General features: G+C 46.1%; 1 protein-coding gene across 1 annotated transcript; it reads right to left on the bottom strand.

The window, feature by feature from the left end:
- Window positions 1–3719: 3719 nt before the first annotated feature.
- On the bottom strand, window positions 3720–4645 carry LOC125512539. Its single transcript, XM_048677638.1, has one exon. The coding sequence runs from the start codon at window positions 4562–4564 to the stop codon at window positions 3959–3961; it is 606 nt and encodes a 201-aa protein (XP_048533595.1). The 5' UTR covers window positions 4565–4645; the 3' UTR covers window positions 3720–3958.
- Window positions 4646–22241: the final 17596 nt, after the last annotated feature.

Below are 22241 nucleotides of genomic sequence, written 5' to 3'. Positions count from 1 at the left end.
GTGAAAACTTTTTTTACGAGAAACTTCCAATCTATTAGTCAACTGTCATGGCAGTACAAAGGCCACTAAAAATAATAAAAATTACATCCAGGTCAATTCATCACCTAGTGACGACTACAAACACTGAAACGAGTTGAAGGTGCGTCGCCGTCATCGCCCCTCCTTCATCGGAGGCGGGCAAAATTCGTTGTAGTAGACAGTCCGGAAGTCGACGTACTAAGATCCCATAGGACCAAAACACCAGAACAGCAACCGTCGCCGATGAAGAGAAGCATAGATCAGAAGAATCCAACCTGTAAACACACAACGTAGACGCAACAAGACTGGATCCATGGAGATCCACCGAAGACCAACACCGACCGAATCCCACAAGATCCGCCAGATATGCACCTCCACACGCCTTCCGACAACGTTGTACGCACCACCGAAACAAGGACTAGACGGAGAGGACCTTATTCCAATGATAGGGAGCTGCCATCGTCTCGCCTCCCCGAGTAGGACACAAACCCTAATCAACTCCAAAAAAAAGACCTAAAAACATAGCATAAGCCCTCCGACCGATGAGGGCTGAGGTCCATCGTGCCTCCATGACCCTAAGGCCATCGGAGACAAAGCAGATCAACAGCGGCACCGGCGGGAGGCGAGAAGACCCTCGTCCTCGGTGGAGTTTCTCATGAGGAGAGCTAGATGCAACATGGGAAAACTTAAATGCCACCTCCACCTCCTAATTAACGCCTAGGGGGCATTTCCTATTCCGCATGTAGTTCAGGGATCAACAACCAAAGCGCACCCATCGCGCACGGTACCGGGACAATCCACACACATGTTTATCTGTTCTATTTCTCTATCTTCTAACCACTTTTCGGAGGTTCTAGAGAGTTCAATGGTACAACATTTTCTTTTTCTGGCTTTCTTGGCACCGATTTCATTGAGATCTTTTCATTTTATGCCTTTTATTATTAATATTTTCTGTTTCTATTTTTGAAATCGTAAAGATTTTTCTGAATTTATGAAGATTTTTAAACTTCAAACATTTTTAATATTCTTGAGCAACTTTACAAATTGTGCATATTTTTAAAAATTCACAAACATTTTCTACCTCGAGAATATTTATTTTCATCTCGTATTTTTTTGAATTCATGAATATTTTTTGGAACCGCAAACAATTTTTTGAATTCCTGAACGCTTTTTGAACTTGAGAATGTTTTTTGAATTCGTGAATGTTCTTTTAATCCAGAATTTTTTCAAATTCACAAAAAAATCAAATTAAAAATAACTTCTTATTAAAATGTGAATTTACAATATGTTCATGATTTAAAAAAACATTCACTAATGTTAATAAATGTTCAGGATTTCACAAGATATTTTTAGATTTGAAAAAAGTACGAATTTAAAACGAAAAGTAAAACAAAAACACAAATAAAATAGGCAAAAGGATAAAAAAGGAAGAAAAAAAGCGGTCCATGGAAGGTTCGAACCTTCCTTCCCAAAACAAATGAGAAGATAGAGAAAAAAATAAGTGGGCAGGCTCATTACCGCATACAGAGGGTGCAATTTTGGTTCCCTACCCTTGACTCACATGTGGAATAGGGTTTGCCGATCGCTTGGCATTTGCATGTGTGTTATTGTTAGCAACTTATGTTTAGATTGTCTTATCTTTGAGAACCTAGTCTAGGAGGTAGTTTACGAGTTTACATGTGTTATACTCACTCCGTTTAAAAATATTTAAAGTTTCAGGTTTGTCCTAAGTCAAACTTGTATAAGTTTGATCAATTTTATAGAAAAAGTTTATCTAATATCTACCCTTAAACACTTTTCAAAGTTACAATTTCTAATATATAGTATAAAAGTTTATGTAATGACGATTCTAATGAAGCTAATTTGGTGTTGTAAATATTGGTATATTTTTCTACAAATTTGGTCAAACCTCTTTTGTTTTTACTTAGTACAAAACCTAGAACTTCAAACATTTTGGAATGAAGAAAGTAGATTCAGCTACTTCGGTTTGGACTGTTATATCTAACAGAGTCCACTTTGAGTTCAGGAGGAAGCTTGGGATTTTCAGATGGGGCTTCCACAACAGGATATTGCTTATGATGTGCCTCAGTTGAGACAGGGATTTATGTTCACAACGCTGAGAGACTTAACTTTTTTTTTGAAAAGGGACGCTTTATGTTACAGCCGGCATTACATAACTAAGACGCACACAGCCAAACAAGATCCTCTCTCACACACAAAAAAAGACCAAATACAAAGAGATCCGTAGAGTTCGTATAACGCCTAAAGCGTAGGGGGCCAATCCTAAGATCATGCTGCCACCCATGTTGGGTAAAAATATCCCTCGCCGTAGCCTTCAATCGTGTACACACCTCCGTAAACAGGCCTTGATTCTTCACACATTGTAGAGAGGACCATAAATGAAGAGTCTCGGCACATCTGTAGATAACCTGCATCAGAGAAGTACTTTTATCATTAAAAATCTTATCATTTCTACATAGCCAAAGCGACCAAATAACGGCAAGCGCTCCCACCCTGAGGAGTGTTCTAAACCTGATATCAATCCCATGTAACCAGTTGCGAAATGCATTAACAACACTACAAGGAGGACACAAGCCAGAAACTATTTGGATGACTGACCATATAAAACGAGCCAATTTGCAATGGAAGAATAAATTTTTTATTGTCTCATCATGGTGACAAAAGACACATTGCGTACTTTCATGCCAATTCCTCTTAATAAGGTTATCTTTAGTAAGAATGACTCCGCGACGAATATACCATGCAAAGAATTTATTCTTAAGAGGTATCTTCATCTTCCAGATCTTCTTATTATTATCAACTCACACATCAGACTGGATTAACGCTGTATACATCGACTCCACTGAGAATTGTCCATTCCCATGGAGGTTCCAACGGAAAACGTCAGACCCATGTGACAAATGCACAGTGGACAACCGCTGGAGCAGGATGTTTCATGATTGGAGTCGAACGCCACATTTGGCGGAAATGATTTCAGTACCGTGGCGATTGTATCACCCTTATGGCGCACAATGTTGTATAGAGCCGGATATTGTTTCCGGAGTGTGGCATCTCCTAGCCACTTGTCCTCTCAGAATCTAATTTTCGAGCCATCTTTAATTGAGAAGAATCGATAGCAGAAGAAATATTTCTTCGTAGCTATTAGACTTGCCCAAAAGTGGAAATCCGCAGACTTTCAGTATACTTGAGATACCGCCTTGAAACCTACGCATTTTCTCCTTAAGAGTGTTTGCCATGCACTATCTTCCGTCAGTAATTTAAACAATCATTTGCCGAGGAGAGAGAGACTTAATGCAGATTTCACACATGCACTCCCTCTGTTCCAAAATAGATGACTCAACTTTATATTAACTTTAAAGTTGAGCCATCTATTTTGGAACGGAGGGAGTATATATATATGACATGCCCTTCTCCTCTTTTATTTTGCAAGAACTTTTGTAGAACCTCTATTCACTAAATATTATTTCTCCACTCATCTTTGATACTCGTGTTGTCCTATTTACGTGTTGCTCCTGTGGCTAGCTAAAACGTATCGAAGAGGTTACTCATAGCAGACTGTACTGACACTGCATCTCAGCACCTCAACACGTTGACTGAACAACGAAATTCTCGGTCCTGTAGAAATAAACAAAGTTGAACTTTATACATCTCAGATTGCATAGCAGGTCCAGATGTAACCTGGAAGCTGAACTACTTTATGATAGAGTTGAACTGCTAAAGTGCATTTCCTCAATCCTTATTACCAAAACTACAGGCACATCTCGCTCACCTCATGTTTTTTCTCACGCAACACAACAAAAAGTTAGCAGCAAAAGACAAGCCTGATATCACCGGCGCGGCGAAGCGTGCCTATCAAGTATCACCCTAATAATAAGAGGAAAAGGAAAGCCAAATTAAGTTTTTGTACTAGCTTTGAAAGCTACTGTCTCTGCATCCTGAGCTCCTTGTGGAAGTCCCCGATGAACCTCTCCGTGTTGGCAAACAGCTCCTGCCGAGTCATTTCCACGTCGAGTTTACGGTCTTCCTGCTGCTCTTCGCATGCCTTGTCCTCTCCGCTGGCTCGGCTACCGTTCAGCGCACTGAGGAAGAAGATGCTCGCCGCCGACGGGCACTTCTTCATCAGCATCGTCAGCACCACCTTCTTGGTCTTGGTCTTCAGGTCAACTATGTTACTTGCTCCAATGGCAGGTACCGCATGATCATCTGCAACCGCCGTCTGGTCGTTGGGATAGACTGATCTGGCCCTCTGAAACGGTGAAGCCGCGATACTGACAGGCGTGACATCCTGACCAGTCCGCGAAGACCGGTGCCGGTCTTCGTCGGCGTCGGAAGAGGTCATGGTGCTGCCGCGGCGCAGGAGGCCGGCTTGGATGCCCAGCGCGAGGACGATGGCGTTGAAGAGGAGGTAGCAATAGGGGACCCTGAGGAAGGCAGGCACCAGCAGCACGAGAAGGAAGAGAATGAGGAGGGAGCCTAGCTTGGCCACCTGGGAGAGCAGTAGTGCTGCCGGGAGCTTGAGCCCCATTAATCGACCAGCTTTGCCGACTTGCCAATATAGCTGGTGGTTCAGTGTGCCTGTATTGTTTGGAGCAACGGTACCATCGGCCTAGCCCCCTGGCCATGCATATATAGGCAACATCGAATATCTATTGCTGGTTAAGAAAATGAAATATATCTGCCACTCACGTAGAGAAACATATCTAGCTCCCTGGCCAAGTATGTATAGACAAAAATCGAGATCGACTACATGCAAGTTGCCTGAAAAAAGATTTGGTGGAAGTCGATCTTTTGCCCTAACTTCTTCGTCCTGCTGTCGTCGTCTCCTCTTCCTCCTGCCCCTCCTCTTCCTACCCAACGTCGGCCGGGCCGTCTGCCTCCGCCACCTTCATTGCCTTGCCGCTGCCCCCGCCATTCCTCTAGGTTCAGACTCTTCTCCGGTGTCGGTGGCCCTCCCTCCCCACCCGCCATCCGCACCATCAACTTCCGAGTGTCCTCCACCGGTGACGCCGTGGCCAACCAGGTCGTCCTTGACTACAAGTTACATTCTCGCTAACTTGCAATTAAATAGCAAATGAGAGAAAAATCTCATGTTTAAATTGTGGGCTATGCCATTTAGCCATGCTTTGCTCATAAGCTATAAGTAGAATTAGGACTCTAGTAAGTGCCATAGTCAGGTACGAACACATGTGTCAACTCTGAACATTTTTTATGGTAAGTTTAGTGACGCAAGGATGGTAACTTTCGTGCTTCAATCTGACAGAAACTTGCCGTGTGTCACTGGAACTTAGACATCCTTGCGTGGCTTAAATTGCCATCGAAAAACGTCACGACCGGAGTGTCACGGACCTGACGTGTGGCACTTATCATTTGGCTAGAATTATAGAGAAGCTAAGCCTCATTAAGAGTTTTTGTTTAAATCATGAAAAAAATAAGCATACAACATCAGACATCATATATGATATATCACATATTTACATAGACATGTTCAGTCAGAAAGAAAAAAAAACTTTGCACGATTACTTCATATATATAACAAAAACAAAAAGGAAGAATAAGACAAATGTACAGATTTGTAGATCTCACTTAGGTCCCTCCTCTGACCTCAGCGGTCACCACATCTATTTTAGTGAGGAATGAATATAATAGGATTGTTGTACGTTGCGAGCCGTCTTATTTCTCCGTGGGATATAAATATGGTCCGCTACAACATGATTTCAAAAAGTCTAGATTTTATTTTTGCCACAGTAGTTTAGCCTCCAAATTTAAGGGTGTAGCAGAAATTAGTAAGGTATTAGCGTTCATTTTCAATTTAACATTAAAAGTATTTAGCTTCAGTGGTTGTGCTCTCTATGAGCTATAACGGCGCTATAGCCGCTACTGAAAACTTTGCATAAACAGATGTTTTATATTGCTGACGAAGAAAAAGAAACATATTGTATCTGCCACTAAAGTAGATAAACTAAAAAATACGGTTGTTGGTGCAGCGTGGGGATCATGCATTTGTAGTAAGTACCTACCGGTTGCTCCTTTAAACTAAATTAATTAATGAGAAAAATCAAGCGTCGGCGAAACATCAAAGCTGATGATCAAGTATGACTGCATGCCCAGGTAGTGCACCCGCACATACTACATACATGCCGCAGGGCAGACTGAAAAGGCTGATCATAATGTGAGTAGTATAGGTAGTATCATGCATGTCAACTAGTCAAATTTGATGAGGTGTCATATGATTAAACGAACAAAAAAAGGGTTGAGTATTATATCATGATATCGTATCATATTAAATAATATGCTACTATGTGTCATGCATGCTAATAAATAAAGTCATCTATGATATTAACATATAATATTATGCACTACGAATGTAGTATCATACACTAGTATCATATACATGAAACTAGTATATAATACTTGCCATTATGACCAGCCTAAGGATTTACATACTCATTCGTGAGTGTTATTAATGTTATTATACAGGAAAAAGTACTCCCTCCCTTGTTTTAGATTCGTCAAGGTAGAGATGTATATATAATATACACGTTTCAGGGTGAAATTGGATGCATCGAATGAATTAGCGTGCTGGGCGGTGCTACAGTTGTCACATAGAAGAGCTTGTCAGGTCAAAATCACAACGCGCAGACACACAGGCTGAGGACAAGTCATATCGGCTTGTCGGCCAAGGTTTTGAATCGATTACTATATTTCAGGTAAAGGCGATTATATTTTGAAAGCAATTACGGCTGCGTCATGGCGCCCTGAACAGGGGAAGTGCACGCCAGTGCGCATGGATCCTGTTGAAATACATGTGTATTCCTATACGTGCACGTATCTTCTTGTTTAGAGTAAGGTTAATAATATAGCCAGCAGTTGGGTCATCCACTTTGTTGAAGTCTAATGTCGTCCAAATTTTATTTTAAGTGACTAACCAAGAAAAAAAATGCATTTGGGCGACAACCACATCTTCCAGACCATGGCTTGCAAATTACAGCGGGCAAGTCCAACGATTTGGCCTTGGAGGCCGGCAATGTGGTGTAGTTTCCTCCATTAATGAGCTTTCATATGATAAAAATTTGGGCTCCAGGTTGTCTGTTGACAATGGCCAACTTTTTCCAAAGAGTGGCGAATTGCTGCATGAGCACAAGCATCACCCCGTGTTAAGTATTAATGTGATTAATTCAAGCATTATCCCTCAAAGCCTTTTGTCCACTATGGTCCCCTTTTTTAAGGAAAACCTTTTTTTGTGGTGCAATGTCTTTGGGCCTTATCCCCTCCAACCAAGATGGCTCCCAAAATTTCGCAGTTGTACCATTACCAATTGTAACCTTAGTGGACGCCGCAAAGAGGTCCCAACCCCATTGTTGCATAGTGTCCCCGTGTTGTACAATGCTCTCGGAAGGTCATCCCATTCTAGCCATAACCATCTTAAACACATTGCAAAAGCGAAATACCCAAAGTTAAGAATTCCCAGACCTCCGAGCTCCTTGGGCCTAATATGCCTAAGTTAGTGATGTCCCCGACGCCATCTTTCTTGTGGATGAGAGCAAGATTAGTTGAGTTTAGCCAGTGAATTTTTTTCGTGTGGAGGCCCGAGAAGTTATTGATCACAAGCATGATGCCATCTTTGATAATATCCCAATATTCTTTGCAGAATTTCCCGGTGAATTCATCAGGCCCGTGAGCCTTGTCACTAGGGAGGGCAAAAATCGCAGCCTTGATCTCCTCCGTGATGGGGTCCCCAAGATGGGATAGGTCATGGTCGGCAGCAGGAATGGAAGCCCAATTCACGCTCTTAGCGCGTGGGTTGCTCTTTTTCATCATAGCTGAGAAGTGAGCATGGATAATGGCCTTCTTGTAGTCATGATCCGTTACCCCGCCACTCCCATGCTTAAGGCGGTGAATTAGGATTTTCCACCGAATTCCATTGATCTTCGAGTGAAAATAGCGGGTGTTGGCATCTCCCTCTTTAATGTTAGTGACCCTAGAGCTTGGTATTTTCCTAGCGCTTTCCATGACCACAAGTCCAACCACCCGCATTTTGAGTCTCTTTCTCAAATCTATCACCTCACAACTTAACTCTCTATTTTCCTGGGCCCCATTCAAATGAGGAATGATTCCAGGGCCATATGTAGCTGAATTTTGGAATTGGATAATATCGACTTACTCCAAATCTTAAACTCGTGTCTAGTAGCTTTCAGTGTGTGAAAGAGGCATTCATAGGGTTCAGTGTGCACAGAAGGTTCTTTCCAGACGTCATGGAAAAGTTGACGCAAATCGGGCATGTTCGTCCATAAATTTTTGAAGTGAAATGACTTATGCTGCCTAGGACCATCATTATTAGCCAAAATGAGAGCAACAGTCTAACACTGATGAGGATAGTGCATGAAGGATGTGCTTGTCAAAGGTAATGTCTTATTCCTCATTGTAGAAAAAAAAGGCATCCAACTTGGACATGGTTAGGTTGTTTTGCTCATTGCTCCAGTGTACTGTCAATCCTGAATATGAATCTCTTTAAGCTCGCAAAAGTCGAGGGCATTTCAAAACCGGACGATGCAACTACGATTTGCATTGGTTCGATTCTTGTCCCTAGCGCGGTAGGTTGAAAGTCACCCGTGGCAAGCCTTTTGTCACCAAGGGGAGGTTTTTCATTCTTGAGCTCTTGGAAGAAAACATATTTTTGGTCACTTATAATCGGGCCATAGACCGTGGTTATCTTCAAGGTGGTGTCGAATCAAGCCATGGTGATCTTGGCTAAGAGGGTGAAGGCGCCAAAGTGCCCATCTTCCACACGGACATGGTCTTCGTCCTAGAGCATGATGATCCCACAACGCATTCCAATTGCCGGACATGGGCAAAGCCATTCAGTCTGTACCCCTAAGGGGAAGGCAACAATCATGGCATCGACTACTTGGAACATGGATTCTTAAATAGGGGAAGGCAACAATCATGGCATCGACTACTTGGAACATGGATTCTTAAATACCTGCGATATGACACGTAGAAGTTACAATTGTTTCATTGACACTAGATCTCCTATTTGGACAATTGAGTCCATGCACATTCTAGTTCAGCAAACTAAGATTGATACTACTCACTAGGGAAACTAATTGACCTCTTACAACGAGTAGCACATCTCCAGCATGGAACATCAAGGCCTCGCTAGAGCATGAGCAAGTAGTAGTGCATGATGTCTACTACACAACCTTTTTCTTGTAGACGTTGTTGGGCCTCCAAGTGCAGAGATTTGTAGGACAGTAGCAAATTTCCCTCAAGTGGATGACCTAAGGTTTATCAATCTGTAGGAGGCGTAGGATGAAGATGGTCTCTTTCAAGCAACCCTGCAACCAAATAACAAAGAGTCTCTTGTGTCTCCAACACACCCAATACAATGGTAAATTGTATAGGTGCACTAGTTCGGCGAAGAGATGATGATACAAGTGCAATATGGATGATAGATAAAGGTTTTTGTAATATGAAAATATAAAAACAGCAAGGTAACTAATGATAAAAGTGAGCACAAACGGTATTGCAATGCATTGAAACAAGGCCTAGGGTTCATACTTTCACTAGTGCAAGTCCTCTCAACAATAATAACATAATTGGATCATATAACTATCCCTCAACATGCAACAAAGAGTCACTCCAAAGTCACTAATAGCGGAGAACAAATGAAGAGATTATGGTAGGTTACGAAACCACCTCAAAGTTATCCTTTCTGATCGATCTATTCAAGAGTCCGTAGTAAAATAACACGAAGCTATTCTTTCCGTTCAATCTATCCTAGAGTTCGTACTAGAATAACACCTTAAGACACAAATCAACCAAAACCCTAATGTCACCTAGATACTCCAATGCCACCTCAAGTATCCGTGGGTATGATTATATGATATGCATCACACAATCTCAGATTCATCTATTCAAACCAACACAAAGGTACTTCAAAGAGTGCCCCAAAGTTTCTACCGGAGAGTCAAGACGAAAACGTGTGCCAACCCCTATGCATAGGTTCGTGGGCGGAACCCGCAAGTTGATCACCAAAACATACATCAAGTGGATCAATAGAATACCCCATTGTCACCACGGGTATGCCACGCAAGACATACATCAAGTGTTCTCAAATCCTTAAAGACTCAATCCGATAAGATAACTTCAAAGGGAAAACTCAATCCATTACAAGAGAGTAGAGGGGGAGAAACATCATAACATCCAACTATAATAGCAAAGCTCGCGATATATCAAGACCGTACCACCTCAAGAACACGAGAGAGAGAAATCAAACACATAGCTACTGGTACATACCCTCAGCCCCGAGGGAGAACTACTCCCTCCTCGTCATGGAGAGTGTCGGAGTAATGGGCCACGGGTAGCCTAACCCGAGTCCCGAAACCTTTCAAGACATTGGACCGGCTGCACCCCTCAAGACGTCAAGATGAAGCGTCGCCTTCTGGTGGCCGGCTGGCTGAACGGCCGACTGCCAGAAGGCGGCCATGCTCAGGAAGGCGGCTCCAAGATAGGCCGACTCCTGGCAGGCGGCCTCCAGAGAGGCCGACTCCCAGCAGTCGTCCCACAGTGCCCTCAAAGTCTGCACCTCCATTAAAGAAGACAGGACGGGGTGAGGCAACAATGTAGCCCATCCCCCCGAATCCGAGGCCGGGCGTGGCCACAGTGCCTCGTGCCAGCGGAGATCTCCGCTCGGCGCGGCACTGTTGCCACTTCGCCCTCGATGTCACTCCTGACAGGCAAAGCCCTGCTCCCACGACCGCCTGTCGGTACGACCCAAGGACGGCAGGCCCTACCGGTCAGCGAGAGCCCGGAAGACAGCAGGAGCCACACCAGTCGGACTCGAGGGAGGCTGGCTCCCCACAGCCGGCCTAATCCTTCCTTAGGGGCCCACGCACCATTAACCAGATAAGATGCAGAGTGGCTACAGTGATCTCCCACCAGGCGGCGGGACTAAAGCCACGCCTCCCCGACTGAGCACGCGTCATTAGCAGCACGGCTACAGTAATCCATAGCCGGCAGGACCCGCGAGCGGCGGAGGCAGCCTGTCGACTCCGTACCAGACCAGGCGGCGGGGCCCACTAGGCGGTGGGCCCCAACAGTCGGTGGAGAAGCCGGCGACCAGAGAGATTGACAGCCGGGCCCTATGCCTGGCCGGATTACCATTGTACCCCTGGGGGGTAGGCCTATATAAACCCCTCAGGGCACCCATGCAAAGGGTTCCCACCCTGTTAGGACTAGATTCATACCTAGGGGAGGAGAGAGCGATGTTGGGGATCGTAGCAGAAATTTAAAATTTTCTACGCATCACCAAGATCAATCTATGGAGTAATCTAGCAACGAGGGGAAGGAGAGTGCATCTACATACCCTTGTAGATCGCTAAGCGGAAGCGTTCAAGTGAACGGGGTTGATGGAGTCGCACTCGTCGTGATCCAAATCACCGATGATCCTAGTGCCGAACGGACGGCACCTCCGCGTTCAACACACGTACGGAACGGAGACGTCTCCCACGCCTTGATCCAGCAAGGAGGAGGGAGAGGTTGAGGAAGAGAGTCCAACAGCAGCACGACGGCGTGGTGGTGATGGAGTGGCAGTTCTCCGGCAGGGCTTCGCCAAGCTCACGCGGAGGAGGAGAGGTATTGGAGGGGAGGGGCTGCGCCAGGTTTTAAGGGTGTGGCTGCCCTCCCACCCCTCCACTATTTATAGGTGGGGAGAGAGGGGGGCCGCCCCCCCTAGATCCCATCTAGGGTTGGGGGCGGCGGCCAAGGGGGGGAGGAGTGACAAGTGGAGCCCCCCCCTTAGGGTTTCCCCTCTCCCATGCGCATGGGCCTTGGGGGGGCTGGTGCCCTTGGCCAATTAAGGTTAGGGCGCCCCCCTACAGCCCATGCTGCTGTATTGGACGTGGTGGAACATTTTTCGGACCTCCGGACCCCTCCGGAATCCCCCGGAACCTTCCGGAAGCTTCCCGGTACAATACTGGAAAAAACTGAACTTTTCCCGGAACCCGAACAACAACTTTCCATATATAAATCTTTACATCTGGACCATTCCGGAACTCCTTGTGATGTCCGGGATTTCATCCAGGACTCCAAACAACATTCGGTAATCACATACAAGTCTTCCTAATAACCCTAGCGTCATCGAACCTTAAGTGTGTAGACCCTACGGGTTCGGGAACCATGCAGACATGACCGAGACAACTCTCCGGCCAATAACCAACAGCGGGATCTGGATACCCATGTTGGCTCCCACATGTTCCACGATGATCTCATCGGATGAACCACGATGTCGAGGATTCAATCAATCCCGTATTCAATTCCCTTTGTCCAGCGGTATTGTACTTGCCCGAGATTCGATCGTCGGTATCCCGATACCTTGTTCAATCTCGTTACCGGCAAGTCTCTTTACTCGTTCCGTAACACATCATCCCGTGATCAACTCCTTGGTCACATTGTGCACATTATGATGATGTCCTACCGAGTGGGCCCAGAGATACCTCTCCATTTACACGGAGTGACAAATCCCAGTCTCGATTCATGCCAACCCAACAGTCACTTTCGGAGATACCTGTAGTGTACCTTTATAGCCACCCAGTTACGTTGTGACGTTTGGCACACCCAAAGCACTCCTATGGTATCCGGGAGTTGCACAATCTCATGGTCTAAGGAAATGATACTTGACAATAGAAAAGCTTTAGCATACGAACTACACGATCTTTGTGCTAGGCTTAGGATTGGGTCTTGTCCATCACATCATTCTCCTAATGATGTGATCCCGTTATCAACAACATCCAATGTCCATGGTCAGGAAACCGTAACCATCTTATTGATCAACGAGCTAGTCAACTAGAGGCTTACTAGGGACATGGTGTTGTCTATGTATCCACACATGTATCTGAGTTTCCTATCAATACAATTCTAGCATGGATAATAAACGGTTATCATGAACAATGAAATATAATAATAACCAATTTATTATTGCCTCTAGGGCATATTTCCAACAGTCTCCCACTTGCACTAGAGTCAATAATCTAGTTCACATCGCTATGTGATTAACACTCACAGGTCACATCGCCATGTGACCAACATCCAAGAGTCTACTAGACTCAATGATCTAGTTCACATCACTATGTGATAAACACTCAAAGAGTTCTGGGTTTGATCATGTTATGCTTGTGAGAGAGGTTGTAGTCAACTGGTCTTGCCATATTCAGATCCCTATGTATTTCGCAAAACTTTATATCGTAGATGCTGCTACCACATTCCACTTGGAGCTATTCCAAATTATTGCTCCATTATACGTATCCGGTATCTCTACTCAGAGCTATCCGGATAGGTGTTAAGCTTGCATCGACGTAACTCTTTATGTTGAACTCTTTATCACCTCCATAACCGGGAAACATTTCCTTATTCCTCTAAGATAATTTTGACTGCTATCTGGTGATCCACTCCTAGATCACCTTTGTACCCTCTTGCCAGACATGTGGCAAGGCACACATTAGGTGTGGTACTTCAGCATGGCATACCGTATAGAGCCTATGACAAGAGCATAGGGGACGACCTTCGTCCTTCTTCTTTCTTCTGCCGTGGTCAAGCTTTGAGTCTTACTCAACTTCACACCTTACAACTCAGGTAAGAACTCCTTCTTTGACTGATCTATTTTGAACTCCTTCAAAAACATGTCAAGGTGTGCGTTCTTTGAAAGTATCATCAGGCGTTTTGATCTATCTCTATAGATCTTGATGCCCAATATGTAAGCAGCTTTATCCAGGTCTTCCTTTGAAAAACACTCTTCAAACAACCGTTATGCTTTCCAGAAATTCTACATCATTTCGAATCAACAATATGTCATCCACATATACTTATCAGAAATGTTGTAGTGCTCCCACTCACTTTCTTGTAAATACAAGTTTCTAGCAAACATTGTGTAAACCTAAAAGCTTTGATCACTCCATCAAAACATATATTCAGATTCCGAGATGCTTGCTCTAGTCCATAGAAGGATTGCTAGAGCCAGCATACCTTTTAGCATCCTTAGGATCGACAAAACCTTTTATTGTATCACATACAACTTTTCTTACGAAAACTGGTAAGAAAACTTGTTTTGACATCCATCTGTAAGATTTCATAATTGAAAAATACAGCTAATGCTAACATGATTCCGACGGACTTAAGCATCGCTACGGGTGAGAAATTCTCATCGTAGTCAACTCCTTAAACTTGTGAAAAGACTCTTTCCCACAAGTCGAGCTTCATAGATGGTAACATTACCGCCCACGTCCATCTTCTTCTTAAAGATCCATTTATCTCAATGGCTTCCTGATCATCGGGCAAGTCCACCAAAGTCCATACTTTGTTCTGATATATGGATCCTATCTCGAATTTCATGGCTTCTAACCATTTGTCGGAATACGGGCCCACCATCGCTTCTCCATAGCTCGTAGGTTTATTGTTGTCTAACAACATGATATCTAAGACATGATTACCGTACCACTTAGGAGTAGTACATATCCTTGTTGACCTACGAGGTTCGATAGCAACTTGATCCGAAGCTTTATGATCACTATCATTAACTTCCTATTCAACAGACGTAGGCGCCACAGAAAATGTCTTTCTATGTTGCATCACTCTCTGGTTGAAGTAAAGGTTCGACAACCTCATCAAGTTCTATCTTCCTCCCTCTCAATTCTTTCGAGAGAAACTCCTTCTCGAGAAAGGACCCGTTCTTAGCGACAAACAATTTGCCCTCGGATCTGAGATAAAAGGTATACCCAACTGTCACCCTTGGGTATCCTATGAAGATGTTTTTGTCCGCTTTGGGTTCGAGCTTCTCCGGCTGAAGCCTTAAGCATCGCAGCCCCAAACATTAAGAAACGACAACTTTGGTTTCTTGCCAAACCAATGTTCATACGGCGTCGTCTCAACGGACTTATATGGTGTCCTATCTAAGGTGAATGCAGCTGTCTCTAATGCATAACCTCAAAATAATAGCGGTAGATCGGTAAGAGGCATCATAGATCGCACCATATCTCATAAGGTTCGATTACGATGTCCGGACACACCATTACCCTGTGGTGTTCTAGGTGGCTTCAACTGTGAAACAATTCCACAATGTCTTAAGTGTTCGCCAAACTCATAACTCAGAAATTCTCATTGATCAGATCGTAGGAATTTGATCTTCTTGTTATGATGATTCTTAACTTCACTCTGAAATCGCTTGAACTTTTCAAACGTTTCAGACTTGTGCTTCATTAAGTAAATATACCTATATCTACTCAAATCATCAGTGAAGATGAGAAAATAGCGATATCCACCGCACGCTTCAATTCTCATTGGATCACACGCATCTGCATGTATGATTTCCAACAAGTCACTTGCCCGTTTCATTGTACCTGAAAACGGGGTCTTAGTCATCCTGCCCATGAGGCATGGCTCGCATGTGTCAAGCGATTCAAAATCAAGTGACTCCAAACATCCATCAATATGGAGTTTCTTCATGCATCTTACGCCAATATGACCTAAGCGGCAGTGCCACAATAAAGTGGTACTATCATTATTAACTCTACATCTTTTGGCGTGAACAAGTGTATTACCACGACCGAGATTCAATGAACCATTCACATAGGGTGCATGACCATGAAAGGTATTATTCATGTAAACAGAATAACCATTATTCTCTAACTTAAATGAATAACCGTATTGCAATGAACATGATCTAATCATATTCATGCTCAACGTAGACACCTGATAACATTTATCTAGGTTCAATACTAATCCCGAAGGCAGACGTAGCGTGCGATGGTGATCTCATCAACTTTGGAAACACTTCCAACACACATCGTCACCTCTTCCTTAGCCAGTCTCCGTTTAGTTCATAGCTTTTGCTTCAAGTCACCAATAATAGCAACTGAACCGGTATCCAATACCCAGGTACTACCAGGAGTACTAGTGAGGTACACATTAATAACACGGATATACTTTGAAGTTGCCAGCCTTCTTATATACCATGCATTTGGGGTAATTCCGCTACCAGTGACCGTTCCCCTTACAATAGAAGCACTTAGTCTCGGGTTTGGATTCAACCTTGGGTTCCTTCACTGGAGCAGCAACTGGTTTGCCATCCATGAAGTTTCCCTTCTAGCCCTTGCCCTTCTTGAAACCAGTGGTCTTGTTAAACCGTCAACACTTGATGCTCCTTCTTGATTTCTACCTTTTGCAGTCTTAAGCACCGCGAATAGCTCCGGGATCAACTCCATCCCTTGCATGCCATAGTTCATCACGAAGATCTAGTAGCTTAGTGATAGTGGCTAGAGAACTCTATCAATCACTATCTTATCTGGAAGTTTAACTCCCACTTGATTTAAGTGATTGTAGCACCCAGACATTCTGAGCACATGCTCACTAGCTGAGCTATTCTCCTCCATCTTGTTGGCAAAAGAACTTGTCAGAGGTCTCACACCTCTCAACATGGGCATGAGCCTGAAATCCCAATTTCAGCTCTTGGAACATCTCATATGTTCTATGGCGTTCAAAACGTCATTGGAATCCCGATTCTAAGCCGTAAAGTATGGTGCACTAAACTATCAGGTAGTCATCAGAATGTGTCTGTCAGGTGTTCACAACATCCACAGACGATGTTGTAGGGGTTTGCACATCGAGCGGTGCATCAAAGACGTAAGCCTTCTGTGTAGCAGTGAGGACACTCCTCGGACTACGGACCTAGTCCGCATCATTGCTTACAATATCTTTCAACTTAATCTTTCTCTAGGAACGTATTGAAATAGGGAGCTACAACGTGAGCTATTTATCTACAACATATTTGCGAAGACAATTTAGACTATGTTCATGATAATTGAGTTCATCTAATCAAATTAATTTAATGAACTCCCACTCAGATAGACATCCCTCTAGTCATCTAAGTGAAACATGACCCGAATCGACTAGGCCGTGTCCGATCATCATGTGAGACGGACTAATCATCAACGGTGAACATCTCATGTTGATCGTATCTTCTATACGACTCATGTTCGACCTTTCGGTCTTCCGTGTTCCGAGGCCATGTCTGTACATGCTAGGTTCGTCAAGTCAACCTAAGTGTTTCGCATGTGTCCCGAGGCCATGTCTGTACATGCTAGGCTCATCAACACCCGTTGTATTCGAACGTTAGAATCTATCACACCCGATCATCACGTGGTGCTTCGAAACAACGAACCTTCGCAACGGTGCACAGTTAGGGGGAACACTTTTCTTGAAATTTTAGTGAGGGATCATCTTATTTAAGCTACCGTCGTTCTAAGCAAATAAGATGTAAAACATGATAAATATCACATGCAATCAAATAGTGACATGATATGGCGAATATCATTTTGCTCCTTTTGATCTCCATCTTCGGGGCTCCATGATCATCGTTGTCACCGGCATGACACAATGATCTCCATCATCATGATCTCCATCATCGTGTCTTCTTGAAGTTGTCTCGTCATCTATTACTTCTACTACTATGGCTAACGCTTTAGCAATAAAGTAAAGTAATTACATGACGTTTAAGTTGACACGCAGGTCATAAATAAATTAAGACAACTCCTATGGCTCCTGCCGGTTATCATACTCATCAACATGCAAGTCGTGATTCCTATTACAAGAAAATGATCAATCTCATACATCACATATATCATTCATCACATCCTTTTGTCCATATCACATCACAAGGCATATGCTGCAAAAACAAGTTAGACGTCCTCTAATTGTTGTTGCAAGTTTTTACGTGGCTGCTATAGGTTTCTAGCAAGAACGTTTCTTACCTACGCCAAAACCACAACGTGATATGCCAATTTCTATTTACCCTTCATAAGGACCCTTTTCATCGAATACGATCCGACTAAAGTGGGAGAGACAGACACCCGCTAGCCACCTTATGCAACTAGTGCATGTCAGTTGGTGGAACTAGTCTCACGTAAGAGTACGTGTAAGGTCAGTCCGGGCCGCTTCATCCCACGATGCCGCCGAATCAAGGTAAGACTAGTAACGGCAAGTAAATTGACAATATCGACGCCCACAACTGCTTTGTGTTCTACTCGTGCATAGAAACTATGCATAGACCTAGCTCATGATGCCACTGTTGGGGATCGTAGCAGAAATTTAAAATTTTCTACGCATCACCAAGATCAATCTATGGAGTAATCTAGCAACGAGGGGAAGGAGAGTTCATCTACATACCCTTTTAGATCGCTAAGCGGAAGCGTTCAAGTGAACGGGGTTGATGGAGTCGTACTCGTCGTGATCCAAATCACCGATGATCCTAGCGCTGAACGGACGGCACCTCCGCGTTCAACACACGTACGGAACGGAGACGTCTCCCACACCTTGATACAGCAAGGAGGAGGGAGAGGTTGAGGAAGAGAGTCCAACAGCAGCACGACGGCGTGGTGGTGATGGAGTGGCAGTTCTCCGGCAGGGCTTCGCCAAGCTCACGCGGAGGAGGAGAGGTATTGGAGGGGAGGGGCTGCACCAGGTTTTAAGGGTGTGGCCGCCCTCCCACCCCTCCACTATTGATAGGTGGGGAGAGAGGGGGGCCGGCCCCCCTAGATCCCATCTAGGGTTGGGGGCGGCGGCCAAGGGGGGGAGGAGTGCCTCCCAAGACTAGTGGAGGCCCTCCCCCTTAGGGTTTCCCCTCTCCCATGCGCATGGGCCTTGGGGGGGCTGGTGCCCTTGGCCCATTAAGGTTAGGGCGCCCCCTACAGCCCATGCTGCTGTATTGGACGTGGTGGAATATTTTCCGGACCTCCGGACCCCTCCGGAATCCTTCGAAACCTTCCGGAAGCTTCCCGGTACAATATCGAAAAAACCGAACTTTTCCCGGAACACGAACAACAACTTTCCATATATAAATCTTTACCTCCGGACCATTCCAGAACTCCTCGTGACATCCGGGGTCTCATCCGGGACTCTGAACAACATTCGGTAATCACATACAAGTCTTCCTAATAACCCTAGCGTCATCGAACCTTAAGTGTGTAGACCCTACGGGTTCGGGAACCATGCAGACATGACCGAGACAACTCTCCGGCCAATAACGAACAACGGGATCTGGATACCCATGTTGGCTCCCACATGTTCCACGATGATCTCATCGGATGAACCATGATGTCGAGGATTCAATCAATCCCGTATTCAATTCCCTTTGTCCAGCGGTATTGTACTTGCCCGAGATTCGATCGTCGGTATCCTGATACCTTGTTCAATCTCGTTACCGGCAAGTCTCTTTACTTGTTCCGTAACACATCATCCCGTGATCAACTCCTTGGTCACATTGTGCACATTATGATGATGTCCTACCGAGTGGGCCTAGAGATACCTCTCCATTTACACAGAGTGACAAATCCCAGTCTCGATTCGTGCCAACCCAACAGACACTTTCGGAGATACCTGTAGTGTACCTTTATAGCCACCCAGTTACGTTGTGACGTTTGGCACACCCAAAGCACTCCTACGGTATCCGGGAGTTGCACAATCTCATGGTCTAAGGAAATGATACTTGACAATAGAAAAGCTTTAGCATACGAACTACATGATCTTTGTGCTAGGCTTAGGATTGGGTCTTGTCCATCACATCATTCTCCTAATGATGTGATCCCGTTATCAACGACATCCAATGTCCATGGTCAGGAAACCGTAACCATCTTATTGATCAACGAGCTAGTCAACTAGAGGCTTACTAGGGACATGGTGTTGTCTATGTATCCACACATGTATCTGAGTTTCCTATCAATACAATTCTAGCATGGATAATAAACGGTTATCATGAACAATGAAATATAATAATAACCAATTTATTATTGCCTCTAGGGCATATTTCCAACAAGCGAGCCTTGCCTTCTCCCACCTCTAGCATACAACTCGAGGAGCACCATTATAGTCACTTGCGCCTTAGTGATCATGCGGAGACCCCATAGAGCAGGACTAGGGGTGTTATCTCCAAGGAGAGCCCCTAACCTGGGCAAAATTCACCGGGGTACGTGTCTATGCCTCTTCCCGCTTCCAGGCACCGGTGATGTTCTACTCGCTCCCACCATGATAAGCCATCCATTGGCATATGTCGCACCCAACCCCTGACATTTGGTGCCCACCGTGGGGCAAGGTGCACCGTCGTCTGAAGACCTGTTCTGGACGAGAACCCTTTTCCTCCCTGGCGAGCGTAGCCAGCCCGGCACGCCAGACGGAGTCTGTCCCGACGCGCTACATGGCGTGGAGCTCGCCTGTGCGGCGAGCTGCCTCACCGACCTTGTTGGCGAGGTTCGCCTCTCCGACGGGCCAGCGTCCGATGCGGGCAATGATGGCCCTGAGAGCTGCCTCATCAGCCTCCTCGATCAGCTCCACGTGGCCAGCGGGCCCGCTGCGGATTTGGAATCCGTTGGCTCCACCGACCCGATGCTTGTCGATTCTGACACTGCGTCACTTGACGCGTTCCCCACCAACATGGTGGTCTACGACGAGCCGCCTCCTCGCGCGGAGAGCGGCGAAAGCGCCGTCATGGAGGTTCTTGTCATCGGCCACAGTGAGCACTCTGGCAGAGGTGCTCATGATCCGCGCGGCACTACAAGACCTGACGGCGCCCATCCCAGAAGACGCCGACGCTGAGATGCTGGAAGCACGCCGCCTCCAGCTCGTCGAGGGCGCCAAGAAGCTGGCTAGCATGAGACGCTTGTCGGAAGCCTACCGGTGCGAAATGGACCACGCTGTGGGCGGCACGCCGTCTCCCGTTGGGCCCAGCCGCCTTGGCGCGGTCCAGCAGCGCGGCGTGGCCATCGCCAACCTGCTCGGGGCAGATCGCCCTGTCTATGCCAGGCCCGCGAAAAATATCTGAGCTGCCTAGGTGGCAACAGAAGAGCTAGACAAGTTCGAGGGCAAAGAACGTCGCCAGATGGCGGAGCGCGTCCAGCGGCTCCTTGATGTGGCTGTTGAGCAGCACGAGGCCGGTTGCCGCACTGAGGCACCGCACCGGCAAAACGACAATCTGCCTCCCCGCCGAGATCAAGGCGCATCATCTTGGACGTTGATTGGTGACGTCCGCGGAAGAAGAGACAAGGAGCCGGCTGCCAGCCGCAGCTGGACTCGCATCACCATTGAGCGCGACTAAGACGGCCGCCCAAGAGCAATGGAACGACGGGATGACTATCTGCCTCCTCCCCCTCGCAGGGAAAGGCGCATCTCCCCGCTGCCTGTTGATCATCCGACACTCGGCGACCGCCTTGGACGCCGAGAGGGAGTCGGAGAGAACGATGCCCGCCACCAGATCGACCGTCTCCACCGGTCCCTGGCGCTAGAAGAGGAAGATGAATTGGGTCCGCCCTGTTTCGGCCCCCGCATTCAAGACGAGCCCTTCCCCAAAGGGTTCACGCTCCCAAGAGACATGCCCAAATACACCAGCTCCGTGAAGCCAGAGGACTGGCTGGTTGACTACTCCACAGCCGTCAGCATAGCAAACGGCAAGAAGCGCGTTGCCGTGAAGTACGTTCCGCTCATGCTCCAGGGCACAGCCCGGACATGGCTGAACAGTCTGAAGCCCCGCAGCATGAACAGCTGAGTCGACTTCACCGAAGCCTTCATCCGCAACTTCACCAACACGTATAAGCGGCCGCCCAAGCCTCGCCAACTCTCCTTGTGTGTACAAGGCCCCAACGAGTCGACCCACGACTACCTCACGCATTGGGCCGAGCTCCACAACTCTTGCGAAGGCGTGCACGAGGTGCAGGCCATTGAGTACTTCACCGCTGGGTGCCGAGAGGGCACCTTCCTCAAGCACCGACTCCTCTGCGACGAGCCGGCGACCCTCGACGAGTTGCTGATCATAGCAGATAAATATGCCACGGCCGACCCCTCCATGAAGGCAGAAATCCGAGTTGATGCATCTGGCAAAGTAGCCCCTAAAGCTCCTCGAACCCCGGCTGGCGACACCAGTCGGCACCAGCAACCAAGCAACAACAAGCGCAAGACCATGCAGCTGGGTTCAACAAGCCGGCAGGTGGCGACAGTCGAAGACCACCAGCCGGATGGGCAGCCTCCGTCCAAATGCCTGAAGGGCGGCAAGCCCAATTGGCTGCCGGCTTTCTCATATGAGCAGACTCTTGATGCACCCTATAAATTCCACAGTGGTGCGAAGCCGTCCAACCATACCACTCGGAAATGCCATTGGCTCACCAGGATCG

This window comes from Triticum urartu, chromosome 6, assembly GCF_003073215.2.
Source record: "Triticum urartu cultivar G1812 chromosome 6, Tu2.1, whole genome shotgun sequence".
Classification (NCBI taxonomy): domain Eukaryota; kingdom Viridiplantae; phylum Streptophyta; class Magnoliopsida; order Poales; family Poaceae; genus Triticum; species Triticum urartu.
The sequence above is the reverse complement of the archived record's forward strand: the minus strand, read 5'-3'. Positions and strand labels throughout refer to the sequence as shown.

Coding starts and splice junctions, on each gene's coding strand:
- LOC125512539 (XM_048677638.1), bottom strand. CDS start 4,564: ATGGGGCTCAAGCTCCCGGCAGCACTACTGCTCTCCCAGGTGGCCAAG.